Genomic DNA, 15,680 nt, shown 5'->3' on the forward strand with positions numbered 1-15,680 from the left:
GGTGCACAAAGCGAAATGTGGGTGTTTAGACTGAAAAAAAAAAGGCAGAGATGAGAATAAAAGTTAGGAAGGACTGATTTGCAGCAGCCAGCCTCAGTTTAACTTTCAGTGATGACTAAGCTGTTTACCACAGGTATGAGATACAGTCGGGGATGCAAATGCGTGACAGCAACGATAACATCAGAAACTCTTGGCCACAATATGAAAAAGGAAGTCACAGCCAATTCCTCTATGATTAAAAGCCAAGATAAAGAAAATTAGTTGGAAGGCAGCTGGAAAGCAGGCTCATCCAGAGGGATGAACTGATCAATGCTAATAAATCTGAATGTACACAGGAAAGGCCCAAAGTAGAGCAAGACTAAGAACATCCACCAGAAGGGCAGAGGCCAGGATGATAAATGCCCCTGTGGTGGCTGGGTGTGGTTTTTGCTTAGCTGCAGGAGGAGAGGTGGGGCAGAGTGATTCGGGAGTAGTGCCAGGTTGAGCTCAGCAGCACAGCTGCTGCACGTTTGCTAATCTGCTTCTTCCTTTTTATGCGGTAGCACGCTGGGAGCTGGACTGACACATGCAGAGTCCATGCCAGTGGACACAAACACACACGTACACAGCCCTGTGTGAAAGACCGGTTAAGACTCGTGTGTGATCCGTAAGCCAGGTACTGTAGCCTCTAGTGGAGCACAGTTTGCGTTTGTTATAACGTGTCTGTGTGTGTGCGTGAGAGAGACAAAATAAAGAATGTGTAGAGGCCAAACCAATCCCTGATTGATTCTGTGCAGAGGTGAACTCAAGGTTAGCAGTCTCTCCTACAGCCCTGTTATGAAACATTAAAGTGTATTATGTGGCAGTGCAGAGTAACAGGAGCTAAACTGCGAGCTAGAAAAGTACTGAGAAAGCATAAAGAAAAATATAATCATTAGCAGTGTAGGCTTGACGCGAGCACAACCTCGGTTGCTTTTTTCTTTAGTGGCAGACCTCAAATATCACCAAACACAGAAGCTGTTTTCAGTGTGTACCTTGGCTGTCTACCTTGCTAGCTGCAAACTTCTGCAAGTTTGTCCAAGTTTTTGGACAAAGACAATTTTAGTAGATTTTGCCTCTGCACACCACATTTAAATCAAATAATCAATATCTGACTGAAGTGCAGACTTTCAGCTTTGATTCAAAGGGTTTTTAAAGGATAGTGCATTAACTGTTTAAAAATTACAGCTATTTTTATACATAGCTCCCCAATTTCAGAGGCTTTAAAGTAGCTAGAAAGCTGACTGACACACAGGTTTCTTGGCCAGGTTATCTCACTACATTAAGACAAATTAGGCAGATAAAAGATCTGGAGTTGATCCCAAGTGTTGAACTTGCATTTCGTAGCTGTTCACAGGAACTCTTGATATAAGGTTGAAAGACATGTTAGTACAAGTGAAGGAGGCCTCCATTTACTAAATAAACCTTTGAGAGAGACAGCAAAAACATTAGGAGTAGCCAAATCCACAATCTAGTGTATTCTTAAAAAGAGGACAAGCTCAAATCGTTTCCTTTCACAACATCCATCCGAGTAAGGAATACTGTCAAAGAGGTAGGTGCATCATTATCAAGGTCTACAACCAAGAAGCGCCTTCATGAATATAAATGTAGCAATGTGCAGTTGTTAAACAAGAACAGGAAGGTTAGATTAACATTTGCCAGAAAACATCTAAAAGAGTCTGGACAGTCTGGAAAAAATTATCTGAACAAATGAAACCATGATGAACTTCCACCAGAATGATGGAAAGAGAAAATTATGGAAAAGGAGAGAAACAGCTCCTGATCCAAAGTATAAAACATCATCTATCAAACATGTATGGCTGCCAGTGGACCCAGGTCACTGGTGTTTATAGATGAAGTGACTGCTGATAGAAGAAGCAATGAATTGTGAAGTGGACAGGGCTATGCTCTCTGCTCATATTCAGCCAAATACTGCAAAACTCAGTGCTTCACAGCGCAAGTGGATATCCAAAGCAAACAGCAAAGGCAACCTAAGAGTTTCTCAAAGCAAAGAATGTGATAGTCACCTGATCTCAACCCAATAAAGCAGCTTTTCAGTTACTGAAGACAAACCTGAAAGCAGAGAGACCCATAAAAAAGCAGCTATGGCCTGGCGGAGCATCCCACGTGAGGAAACACAGCATTTGGTGATGTCCATGAGTTCAGGACTTCAAGCAGTCACAGACTACATTTTTTACCCAAGTATTAAAAATAATCCTTGTATTTAAAATTCAATTATTTTGTCCATTTCAGTTTAAAACTCTAAAAATGAGGGAGTACATGTAAAGAAATGGCTGTAATTCCTGAACAGCAGTTAGGTCATTTTTTAGTCTTTTGGTTTAGTTTACAGCAGTGGACTCACCTGCACTTTTAATAATACATCTACACAGAATGCATGATATCCAGTGAGCTAAAGTGGCTGATTTAATCATACATTACTGAAGCCTTAAATGAGTTTCTAAGCCTAACTTAAGCACACTTGGCACAAAATTTTCGACCTCTTGGTTGTTGAGATCTACAAGAAGTCAATGAGAGCCAATCACCTACTGCTGTTCAGTCCTTCTCCTCTGTATGCGTCACTGTCCAGTACATACGGTTTAATGCACAGATGCAGCTCCTCCCTATATACTGGCAGTCATCGCTGATCAGACAGAATGCATAAATAACAGATGAGCAGGAAAAACCTAATTAGCAATCTGTTCCCCGCAGGGAAAACAAGCATTGAAACATAGTTTGATGGAATTTAGGAGGGTTTTTTCACCCCATTTTCACTAATAACTGGCGAAAGGTGTCCATAGAGCCTTGGGGCTAGTTTCTTCACACTGACTTGATGACTCACTAAAACAGATGATGTGTGTTGTGCTTTCAAGGATCTGCAGGATCCTCAGATTTTGTGAGAGTGACATTTTTGCTGGAGTTATAATAGCCACTGCACAACACAGGTAGAAAGGCAACAAAGAAGCAGGGAAAGACCTTGGAAGAGTGAAAGATGGGGGAGAGGGGATGGCAGTTGCTAGAATTATGCCAGACAGAAAGCAGCTGAGGTTTGTGGAAAGCTAAAAGAGAAGAGGGTAAGTAGGAATCAGTTTAAAGATAAAAGAGTTTAGAAAGAAAAGCAGCGGGGGAAATTGATCCTGTCAGACTGTTAGAATGTGCTTAGCTTGTTTTACTATTTTTTTCAGGTACAAGATTTTATGTAATATTTCCTGAGGTATTTGCAACTAATGTCTTTATTGGAGTTCTGCATGGGTACTATTATGACTTGCTGGCTCCAAGGTAACACCAAAAGCTGATACAATGTAATGGATTATTCAGTAACGCTTGTAAATTTTATCAGATTTCTGAGTCACTTTCCTTTTTTATTTTGCTTTTTGTTAATTTATTACTTTGTTTTCCGGACTAAAACTTATGCAAACCTTGGATACAGATGCATACGCTCTGATTAATCTGATAAACTGAGTATTTAGTACAGCAGCTAACATCAAAACCCAGTTAGATCCAAATATTAAAGAGAGACAACATGTCTCACTAAAACTGGTTTGCTGGAGAAATTAAGACACGATCGATACTTTCTGCTTATTATTGGAAAGGGCAAGCTACAAATCAATGAAAATGTTACTTCTTTCCCCCTTGGATGCCTACTAGGGGTAACCTAGTGGAAACTGAGTGGTTTCTGTCATATTTCAGGCATCCAGAACAAAATGACTACGTGTACGTCAGAAGTCCGAGTGATCTCCGCCTACACAGGTTACTATGGACACCCTTGGACAAATCCAGACATCGTTATTGGTACATATTAAGGTGTCAAGTCTTGTCAGTAAGGGAACGGGGTTGGTCGCCTTTATCATCTTCCTTCCAAACTTATAAAGCACCAGAAAAAGTAACAAGCCACAAATACAGAAATGGGCAGGGAAACTACAAAAAAAAACCCCAAAAAACATCCATCGGACCAAAGAAACTGAGCTGACTCTGAATATGCTCGGGGGGTAGGGGGTGGGGGTACCCCTTTATCATGATCTCTAAAGCATAGCAAGAAAACACAAATTCAAGTGACACACTATTACTCGTGACGCTTGCTTGCTGATGTTGGGCAGGCTGCTCTAAACTGTTCACATGCTGAGCTGTACTTCTCCTGCACAATAAAACAAACACATCTAGCACAATCTTTCTATTTCTGCAGAATCATGATGGCAGCAGGCATTTATAATTATATGCACGACATACCTTAATTGTGTAATAGTCCAATAATTTTACTTTGACAGAAGAAAACACACACACAAGCTCAGACTAGACACCGCCTTTGTAATTCTAAGATCACAGCGGAGTTCACATTTCGTGAATACAATGCTGGACACATGGGGTCCTTAAGCTGCCTGAAGAAAATGGACCAAGACAGCCGTTTAAGTACCTTCATGGGCAGACGATATTGACTTTTAAAGGGTAAGGAACAAATGGAGTCAAACGAAGAGTGGGCATGACAAATGTACAACGTTCAGCAATCAATGGAAAAGCATCGCTACAAGGTTAAATGGAAGTGTAGCAGACGGGCAACGGGCCGCCTAAGGGGTATGGACAGAAAGTGCAGTTTGTTACTGCGCAGCATGACAGATGTGTAATCAGTGTACCCATGTTATAAACTGCATCCACTGAGGAGGAAGAAACAGTGGAAGAATTTAAAAAACAGCACGAGTGTGAAGAGCAAGCAAACTTCCACTGCAAGAACAAGTTTTACGATGATCACAAACAAGTTACTGCACTGATAGGCTTCTTGTGGTGGGTGTTGACACTGGTGGCAAATGGTGCAAGGTCTAATCCACGCACCCACAGTCGAGCACATTTAAAGAGCATCACTTTCGAAATGAAACTGCAATGATGATAAATTAATGACGGTGGAAACAGGGGTGATAGCTACATGTATAGGCGGCAGCTGCAGGCGGGAGGGGACAGTGGGAGGATTTTTCCACACCAAAACAATCCCTTCTGCATAACGCCGCCTTATTGATCACCATTTCCCAACAGTCAGGTTGTCATTCTGGCATCACAACGAGGCTGCCTTTGTTTTCTGCTCCACTGTGTTAAGACATTGTGGGATATAAAATAAAATCTGCATGTGCATGTTTGCGAAGGCAATGGGAATCTTTCACTGCATTTTTTTCTGTTCCTTAACGATATGTCTTTCAGATACTGTCCCTCTGTTGTATGTAGTTATTTTGGGGGGATTTTTTTTGGCCTGACATGTTGAACCTCCATGGTTCAAAAAAATAATCTTTTATATCTATCAAACTGTGTTATCTTTGACAATCTAAAGAAATTATGTGTTTTGCAACAGGCTGTTAGGAACACAGTGTCCCGTAATACAATTTACAGACACAATTTTTCAGTTCAATTCCATTTTATGTATAGGGCACCAAATTTAAATACCCTACAATAATACAAAGAAAACCAGCCAAAGTGGGAAGGAAAAACTCCCTTTTAGCAGGAAGAAAACTCCAGCAGAACCAGGCTCAGGGAGGGACAGCCATTAGCCGTGACTGTCAAGAAACTGACTAAAAAGGAAAACAAAAAGATGGATCCGTGGGCAGGTGAAATGGGTGCACTGTAAAAAAAAATCTGTCAAATTTACGGTAAAATACCGGCAGCTGTGGTTGCCAGGAATATACCGTGTAAAAAAATGTGGAATCTGTAAAAGACAATACGGTATACTGGTTTTGTAACCCTAATTTTTAAGGTAGACAACGTATTATTTTACCAAAATCATGATAGGAAAAACCAAATATATTTGTCAATTATACAGCAATTTAATGTAAAAAATGCAACTTTCCATAGCTTTTTACGGATATTTGCAGAAAAAAAAAAGTAATAATATAATAATATTTACAGTAATTTGTTGTTAATTTAACAGTAATAGGATAGACCCTATTATTGTAAATAACTGTAAAAATAACAGAAATATGTTAAACCTTATTAAAACCTTTGACAGTAAAAAACACAGTGAAATTGTATAACAAATTACAGCATTTTATTTTGACCAGATACATTTTACGGTAAATTCCTGGCAACCACAGCTGCCGGTATTTTACCGCTAAAAATACAGTACAATATGAGGAACATAAATGGTTTACCGTACATTTTACATTTGCAACCGCTAAATATAGAAAAATCTAAAGATGCTCATATACAACCAAGGTAGAGAATATTACTGATAAACAATGAGAAAATTTGACATACCATTTGAAAACAGACTAAACATATTATTTTCTCTATTCCTACAAAACAGCATAGATCTTGAGAATACAGCATGTGTCCATATATATGGCTGGTAATCCATGGAGGAATGAATAAACATGAAACAAAATATTACCTGCCCCTGACCTATCAACAGTAATGAGTCACTGGGTCCTGCCTTGGTGAAGGAAAGGACTCGGTGGAGTTTCTAATGCGCATGGTGTTGAAGATACAAGCTCTGCAGGAGTACTTCAATGTCCATCAGGAGTTCACTTTGGACTGGCAGGATCCCCTCTGCAGCAAAAAAAATGGACAAAGTTTGATCAGTGCTTGAGCAAAATGCACAGAAATGAACAAAACGTGCTGCCAAAACCAGATCTAATGATAAATGATTTCTTAAGTGTAAAATATACAGTTCTTAAAGGATAGCTATTGTCAAAATGCAACCTGGGCTGTTTTTTTCAGTTTTTTTTTTTTTACTGTAAACGAGACAAACATATATCTAAAAGCATAATTACGACAAACAAGCCGTTTTTGAGATTGACCGTGATTTTGTTTTGTGGTCAATAGCCAGTGAATGGGAATACTAGGGGGCCGGGGCATAAATTTGAGCACATCAAAATCGATACAGTTAAAAAAAAAAAAAAAAAAACAGCCCAGGTTGCGTTTTGGCAATAGTTATACTTTAAATCTACTTATGTAAAAGTTATACATAGACAACGCAGCCCTAATCACAATCATAATTTGTTGGAAAACGTATTTAAGTTTCGTATTGATTTATCATAGAACTTGAAGTTAATGGCTGAATGCATGGTGATGAGACCTATCATTCAATCTACATTTTATAGCGTATGAAACTGCTCACCTGGACATGAACCTGAGCTCGGCTGATTAAGATTAGTGTCTCCTGTCCATCTTTCTTTAGCAAAACTTGAATAATACCACTGCTTACCTCTTATTGAATCTTTGGGTGCAGACTTAATTGAAGAGCCTCGTATAAACAGGCAGGGTGTGATGTTTAGGGAAACCAAAGAATACAGCCGCCATCATTTCTGCCAGAAGACTCATTGGGTGCAACGAAGCTTTCATTGTGGACTGGCTAGATACCTTCTGCATTCAGAAGGAAAACAAGAAGGGCATACACCATAAACAATAATAACTGACAAAAATAATGAGACAAGAAATTAAAGTAACAAAATAAGTGCAAATCAAGTTTCCCTGTGTTACAGTGTAGCTGAATGTTTTTCAACAATTTGATTTACGGTAAAACACATACCAAATATTTCCAGCCAAGGTTTGTTTCAATCTTCAGCATTTTTTTTCCTGCCATTGTCTTGAAACTGTTTCATCTGTCTCTCTCATTTGATGCTGTTTACAAAAACAAAACAGCAATATTGTAAAGGGAAAAAGGAAAATTAATTTAATGGAAAAAAAAAGATTATGACCTGAAATCTCACCATTTCCTGAGAGTCACAGGTCCTTTGAGTATCCTTATGGTTTCTGCTCAAATTCAGTGTCTGAAAAGGGCAGGAACAAAACAAACCTTTTTAATCATAATAAAGACAAAATAAGATTTAGAGACAGACGACAAAGAAATGTGTAAAATATCTTCTTGAATCTGTTTACTTTACTAACCTTGAAAGAGACTCTTGGGTCTTAGCTGTGCCACCACCCTTAAACCTTAAAACAGATGGAGACGATATGCTGGCCTGGCTTGAAATTTCCATATTTGGTGCTGTAAAACAATATCACAAACAATAGATTAATTGTACTTTTTGGACCTTGGCCAAAGCATAATAGAAAAAACAGAAAGTCCTTCATGGCTATTGTGCAATGAAATCATAATACTTACTGGTTTGTTTCTCAGATGTCTCCACTCCTAATGATTGTAGTGCCTCCAGTACAATTTCAAGGATTGAGGCAGACAGGTCCGGCAGCACCTTAGTAATGGAACTCCTTATGCTGCCCCCCATTTCCAAGATGTCTGATAAAAGAATGTGAATAAAGGTCAATTTACACCAAGTGGTACCTTTGGTCTTAAAATATGAAGCTGATCTTGCTTGATACTACACTTTTATACAGTGTTTCGTAAGTACCAAACTAACAGCACCATTATTGTGACAGCACACTGTGTTTCAGTGGAACCATTTGGTACCCATACTTCATGTAAGATGTTAATGGATAGAAATCAATTAAGTCAATGGGTTTTGACCAAAAAAATCATTTTATTTAAAACAGCTTACTATCACTTATGTCACACAGAACATCAGCAGGAGGCTCAGTAGAGGGCTCTTCTGATTTCTGCCACAGATCAGACTCTAGCAGACATCTCAAAGTCTCTCTTAAAGGCACATAATAGGCAAACCTATCTTTTCTGTTTTCATCTCTCCCTAAAAATATTTTCTTTGGTTCCGCATAGTTGAAGGCTTTTTTAAAGATCTGAGCTCTGGAGTGCACTGTCCTCAATGGCCCGGTATGACATGCAGAAAAAAGATCATAGCTTTTGACAGACTCACAGACTTTGTTGATGTCCTCCTCTGATAATGATGTGTCATCTTTTAACAGTGATGCAAGTTTACCCAAACTGTATGTCTGTCCCAACTCATGCATGTTCTGCATTTCCTCTACAATGTTCTGTATGGTTGAAGCAGGCAGTAGAAACTGACCCTGCAATTTTAAGTAGAATAGTGAAACGTTTCTCAGAAAAAGATCACAGAATTCAGGGGGCATTTCCATGTTATCTTCATGTGTAATAGACTGTGCAGCAGGCTCGGAAATCAAGGGTACAAAGTCATCTGATGTGGTTGGAACAGATGATGATTGACATGCAGACTCTCTATATAAATCACCAATGCTGCTGTCTGAAAACTCTGTGTTTACGTGACATGTGAGCAGTAAAAGATGATTTAACTCTAAAGGTATTTGTGCATCCTCTTACTGGACAAGTGACCACGTGTCCTTCCACAATATGGCTCTTCAGATGAGCTATTAACTCTTTAGAGTTCTGACACTGACGTTCACACATCGCCATTGCACATGTAAACGAAGAAACCACCACCACACCAGTGACATGGGTGGGGGCAGTGTCTTCGGTAAAAATGAGCCTTAAACGCGCCATACCTGGTGTATGTCTGCTGGCAGCCTGCTTCAATACACCGAAAGAAACAACGTGGCTCATTCCGATGCAGTTTACAATGAAGCACGTAGCCCCTTGATGACTGAACTACCTTACCACAGAAATTACACGTTAACATAACTCCATGTACTTTGGTAATTCCTTCCTAGCGAATTAAGCACGCCATATACAGAAACTAATCCAGAGCAATGCTTCCCTCGCAACAGTAATGCTAACTCAACTCACAAATGCTAACTAAATTCACAACCTCACTCATAAAAAACGAACTGCTAAAATTATCTATAAACGCTGGGCTGGTGGATTTTTATAACAGAGATAACTTGAAGTTGCATGTACTCACCTCACCTCGAACTAATTGTAAGCTGCCAGGATGTCTACAAATTCCGAAGATGCTGTGGTCCAAGCAGCAATAAATGGCGCTAATATACGAGTTCAAAACTGTGTCCGTTAGCGAAGCCAACTTGAGTCTCCTGCATGAAAAAAAGAGCGGTTGGCACACAGCTCAGCAGCGCGCCGCGCTATTGGTCATTTTCAGGTGACGTCATCCCGCAATGTAACGTCGCTCTTTGTTTCTTTAGGAGGTTCGAATTTGATCAGAAGTCACGTCTGCAGACCGCTGCAGCCACATCTTACCTTGCTTCCCCTTTTTTTGGTGAAATGGTTCGCTCATACTGCACAATGTTGCTACCAGATTTTTTTTCTCTGCAATTCGAACGTAAAACGTCTGTACACAGTTTACCAGCAGTTTAGCTACCAATCAACAGCGATCACACAAATTCAAAATTTAAGGCCGACCCACTTAAGGTGGTCTGATAATATGGCGTGAAACACAACAACATAAAGTTGTTTTAAAATAATAATTAAAAAAGATTATTGAAATCAATTTTATTCACAACCATAAACTTTATTTTTAACATCTTCTTTTGCTGTTGATTTTTTTATCAGAAGGTTAACAATGATATACTGCAGGCCTAACTTTTAATCTGTATATCAGTATCTGAATTTTAAAATAAAAAAATACTATCAGTTTTATTGTCTTTCACTGCTGATATTTGCTTTTTTTTTAATGGTATGTACTGGTTGTATTATTACGGTGGACCCTATTTTTTAACATCTTGTTTCTGTAAAAATGAATGTTTTTGTTTGCTTAAAAATCTACAGCTTTATACTGTGAATTCCAATGTGCACAACCCCAAAAGATGTAGTTTTACTCAAATAATACCGTAAAATCTAAGTTTTTCAGACATTTTCAACATTACAATATGTAATTGTAAAATGTATGCATATTTATTTGTTTTCACAGAAAATATTTATAATTTCAACATTTTATTACAGTAAAAAACAAAGTTTTATCCAGTCTCACAATTAACGGTTATTCAATCTATTTAATACAGTAAAAGGAAGTTTTTGATTTTACGCTCCATTACCGTTGGAATTTGACGGTGTTTTGCTGTATATTTTACTGACTTTTTTTACAGTGTGGAGATGATCATTATTCATCTCTCTGGCATCCCGGATCAATCTGTCAATGCATAAAAAGGTCTGAACACCCAGCTACAAACCGTCAAGTATTCACTATATTTCCCGTTTTCTCTGCATCAATCATCCCTAAAGCTTTTCAAATCTCACTCTTACATTTAAAAAAAAGGAGAGCGTAAAAATAAAGAAGCTACTCATTGCTTTACATTTGTCACCACCTCTGATAAGTTTTTCCAGTCTAACTATCTCTGTGGCACAACCTTCACGCTTCCTGCCTGTAACTGGTAATATGTGTTTTCCAATCTGAGGACTTCAGAATTAAAGCTCGCCAAAAACACCAAACCAAATGTTTAAAAAGAAAACTGTGGCTGAAGTAAAGATGTTCTGGTTCAGATTGAAATATCAGCGCACTAATAATGTCTTTGGAGGGTTAAAACTTTTAGAAACTACTCTGATATCACACCTAATGCAAACAAGGGGACATAACAAGCCCTGTTAATGCTACGTCTTACACCAGAGCAATTCGATTCCAGCCATGAAAAAAAAGACACATTTCAAGAGAAACCAATCAATATTTTAAAATCAGGTCAATCTCTAAATTTCTTCTACCCCAAATAAGAATTGACAATGGAAGATGTAAAACAACAGCATAACTCATGAAAATCATATTCATAACAAAATATTTTCCAGACAGAAAAATGAAGTCGATGCCTACTCCCGCTGGATACGGTAACATATCACTCTATCAATCTGCTCGTACTCTACCTGATGCAGCTGTAGTGTTTAAAGGTGCTGGCGGCCTTCTGACATTCCAGACACAGCTGGATTGCACCTGGATAATCTTCCTCCTAAAGAACCAGAGGAGTTATAATGTTTAATGCATGTTACATGACACAAAAATATAGGATTTTCAGTGTGGCTTAATGGAAAAACTAGTCCATAATCACACCAGGTGAAAGCTGTGGATGATGGTTTACTATAGATTTACGATTCTGATCCAGTCTAATACTACAATTTTCTTAAAATGCTTATAACAGCAGGTACTCTGCAAATAACCAAGGATTACACACAGTGGCAGTGAAATCTATTCCATATACTGTACTGCTGACCTTAACAGCACATATAGATTTGTATTTGTCTCTCATGTTTGTGTGGGTTTTGCTTTCAATGTTGAATCCCCACTGATGTTTGACCTTTTACTGTCAATTAATAACACAGAGCGTGTGTGTGTGTGTGTGTGTGTGTGTGTGTGTGTGTGTGTGTGTGTGTGTGTGTGTGTGTGTGTGTGTGCGCGCGCGCGTGTAGGGATTACTATACCTCAAGCATCTCGCTGAGTCTTACATCTGTTCTTTGCTGTGAGGGGGAGCAATGACAAGCAGAAAAACACATGAATACAGCATCAAATACCTAAGAGGACACAATACGAACTAATAATCTATTCAAACTTGCTCTGCGCTTTCCTGCTGTGATCATGTTGGCAGCATATTTTTCTGATTACAGTGTGAGCAAATGATTAAAGTGATTAAAAGAGAGCATGTCTGATTAACTCCCAGCTTAATTTTAAATCATGTGTAGAGAAACTGTTGCAGTGATTACTGAAGACTGCATTTATTTGTTAACAGTAACATCACACTGTGTTTATGAAGTTATTTCAGAGCGATGTAGGTCAGTCAGAATCAGAGGACTACATCATACTTAAATGATTTTGCAGGTCAACCAATACACATTAGTAAATAAAAAGAGTAGAAAGAAAATAGTGCACAGAAAAATGTATTCATTACTAGAGTAATTCAAAGGACAGCACCAAGACAAAAGTCAGAATTTACAATGTTGAAAGTTGAATTAACCAAAACAACAGAATGAATCCTTGCAGGATGACCTCAAGAACCAATTAAAGATCACTGATGTGTGATACTGAGAATTGTTGAATTGTTGAAGAATGATTAGAAGTCGAGCTCAACTTTTTGTATGTAGGATGCAATTTGAGCACCTAAATATGCGAGCGCAAAGCACCCTCTCCACATATACACCTGAAACTTCATGTTTGTTAAGGCACCTCGTTGCCCCCTTCAAAGGTGACATGAGCTCAACTCATTACCCAACCACAGATATATTCAACTACAACAGCGAAGTCACTTAAATTCATTGATAGTCTATTCCATGCTCACTGGTCAATACATCACTGTTAACATGTAGTGCTTGTTAGCAGCTGCTGAAACACAGAAACTTGTGGTTGCTCCGTGGTTGCTCCCTGGTCTCCCCCCCCCCCCCAAAAAAAAAAAGCTGCATAGTAAACCATGTGAGTTAACTTTACCAGGGTCTTGATGGTCCTCAGAGACTTGAGCAGGCCTGTTAGCAGTTGTCGCCTTCTCTGATTGGCCAGGAGACCGAGGCTGGCCTCGGTGAATCCCTCCTTTGCCACACTCAGTTGCCTTCGCAGAAGAAGTCTCAGGTCAATGTTACCAAGTATTCAGAGGTCAAAAACAAGACGGTAAGCAGCACAAGAGAAGATATATACACACAGAACCATAGCCCAGGTAGTAACAGACTTTAAGAGTAATAGATGAATGCACCATTATTTTGTTATGCTTTCAGTGCTGAGTAAAGATCTTGAGGTCTAAGCTTATAACTCATAATTCCATAAAATCTGACAAGGTCCCAAATCACTGCTGGCTGAAATGCAGCCAAAACTATGACACCTCTATAGATAGTACCTCTCTCGTGACCTCCTACATACTTAATGGCAACAATTTGAACCAAAACTGTCTCATTTGTATTCATCACTCCATAACATCTGTTGACACTGATTTTGAGTCCAGGTCTTGTGTAATTTGACATAGATCAGCCTTTTTTCCTTGTTTCCCTTTCTTAAGAATGGCCTCTTGACAGCCGTCCTTCCACTGAGACCATTTCTGATGAGGCTTCAGTGAACAGCAGATGGATTAACTGAAAGGCGAGATGCATCTCTCAGGTCCCATTGTCAGGCCTTTGCCTTTCCTGACTTTCATATACTGTTTATTTTCTGTAGATAGTAAGTTTATTCCTCACACCTCTTCTTTTGTCCTTCACTTGTCCCATTCCCTCTAACTTATTAAGGGGGCACAGCACACAGTGCTGACACATGCCAAGTTCTCAGCTAACAGCTCCTTGGGAATTATTGGTGCAAAAATACTATTTTATACCTTTGGCAATATTTTTGACTAAATTCAAGAAATAAGCCACTAACAAATTGCTTAAAGATACAATGTATAATTGGTTCTTTATTAAGTCGTTGGTTATGTCTAGACACAGCACTGGTTCATCGCTTAAGCGTTTTTATGCTTGAGTGATTCAGGTCAGTGCTAAATAGCTTCATGAACAAACAAACAAAAACAAAAAAAGGGAGACTCCAAAAACGGTTAGGTAAAAGGACTGGACTGAAAATGAGTGAAAAAGCAGCCAATGTCAAGCAGCCAAGAAAAACAGGAAGTTCTGGCACCCTGGAAGTAAAATATAATAAAATAAGAGGTGACCCTAGACTTTTGTACCTGAAGATGACTTTTTCTATTTATACAAATCACTGAAATAATTGAGTATCTGAGCTTTCAAAAGGAATAACCATGAAACAAGAGTCTATTATTTAAATTTAAAAAGAGTGACAGGGGTAGGGTAACCATATGATTCAATCCAGCCCTGTAAGACCTTTGATGCCATTTCCCCAACACATCTTGTCCATCTACACTTTATTATAAAAAGAAACTGTTACATAGCATTGTATGCTACATGTCCATCGAAACCTTCAGGAATTGGCAGCATAAAGCTTTGTCTTATACCACCCACACAAACCACATAGCGGCTCGAACAAACAAAGAACAGATCATGTGTGGTGGCAGGTTTTGGACAGCTACTTTATTTTAAGACAACAAGACAAAAATATTTCTCAAATGTGACCACATCAACAGACTGAGAATATCTGAATGAAAGCCATTATGGTTATGAGGAAAGCATTTAATATGCAGATGCACTTTGAATGAGCTGTTTGAGTAGGTTTCTCAGAATAGATGATATGTAACAGAACGCAATTACCTCCTTGCATTAGTGCAAATGACTGCTGCCAGCTGCAGGTTGGTCTGTAACGCCGTCACTCTCTCTAGCTCCTGTAAATAAGAAATGAGATGGTAAGAAGAGAGAGAGCAACATACTATGCCTTTAAGTGCTTTAAGAAAAGACTTTAGAATGAAATGGGTTATTACCAGATGTGACACTGTAGCTGGTATTTATTTTCACCCTTTTTCACTCTGTTTGTCTGTTCAACAGTATGAAAAAACATGGAGACAACACCTGCAGCAGGTAGGCATTCAAGATGAGAGCATTACAACCAAACAAGATGTCGATGTGAACCTTAACATGAGCCTTTAAGAACTCAGAGACATCATGGCTGGTGTAGTCCCATTGCAAGATGGTTTATTGTTGGACAAAAGTTCTGAAAGCTCACCGACATAAAGACATCACCACACTTGCTCAGTTATGATACTTTCTATACAACAATCACTTCCCCCATCCAGCACATAAAGACATAACAGCAAATTCCATCTACATTCTGTTGCAAACAGACAGATAACACAAATGATGTTCTTATTGTAAGAAATTTATCAGAGCCAAAGTATACCACAGTTTAGGAGAATAACTTTCAAAACAGAGAAAAATCAGAGAATGTCTTCCTTCCCTTCGGTGTTGACATTTAGAAAAGGATCAATGAGCACTTTGCTCCGAGAGTGCAGTTATTATGCCACTTGAATGACCTCGGCTGAGAACAAGCACACCCTTAGCCAATACAGGGCCA

The 15,680-nt window shown here is 38.8% G+C and overlaps 1 protein-coding gene and 1 long non-coding RNA gene across 5 annotated transcripts in view; both read right to left on the reverse strand.

Annotated features, from left to right (window-relative positions):
• Window positions 1–15,680, reverse strand: part of vps50 (VPS50 subunit of EARP/GARPII complex) — a 137,764-nt gene that overhangs the window by 82,573 nt on the left and 39,511 nt on the right. For both annotated transcript variants that reach the window (XM_082520343.1, XM_082520342.1), the window contains exons 6-9: window positions 14,924–14,994; window positions 13,173–13,290; window positions 12,176–12,211; window positions 11,624–11,706 (exon numbers count right to left, since the gene is read on the reverse strand). In XM_082520343.1, the coding sequence (XP_082376469.1) occupies window positions 11,624–11,706; window positions 12,176–12,211; window positions 13,173–13,290; window positions 14,924–14,994 (308 nt within the window). The remainder of the gene's footprint in view (window positions 1–11,623; window positions 11,707–12,175; window positions 12,212–13,172; window positions 13,291–14,923; window positions 14,995–15,680) is intronic.
• On the reverse strand, window positions 5,929–10,843 carry LOC309699353. 3 transcript variants are annotated; one of them, XR_014274306.1, is made up of 8 exons: window positions 10,013–10,843; window positions 9,720–9,849; window positions 8,096–8,227; window positions 7,879–7,978; window positions 7,701–7,760; window positions 7,520–7,611; window positions 7,196–7,353; window positions 5,930–6,537 (listed from the first exon to the last, which is right to left on the reverse strand). It is a non-coding gene; the product is annotated as an uncharacterized lncRNA (long non-coding RNA). The 3 variants fall into 3 exon arrangements; XR_014274305.1 differs by lacking the exon at window positions 10,013–10,843 and having other exon boundaries at window positions 5,929–6,537; window positions 9,725–9,999; XR_014274307.1 differs by lacking the exon at window positions 10,013–10,843 and having other exon boundaries at window positions 9,720–9,999.

This window comes from Aulonocara stuartgranti, assembly GCF_965226115.1.
Source record: "Aulonocara stuartgranti genome assembly, chromosome: 22".
In the NCBI taxonomy this organism is placed as follows: domain Eukaryota; kingdom Metazoa; phylum Chordata; class Actinopteri; order Cichliformes; family Cichlidae; genus Aulonocara; species Aulonocara stuartgranti.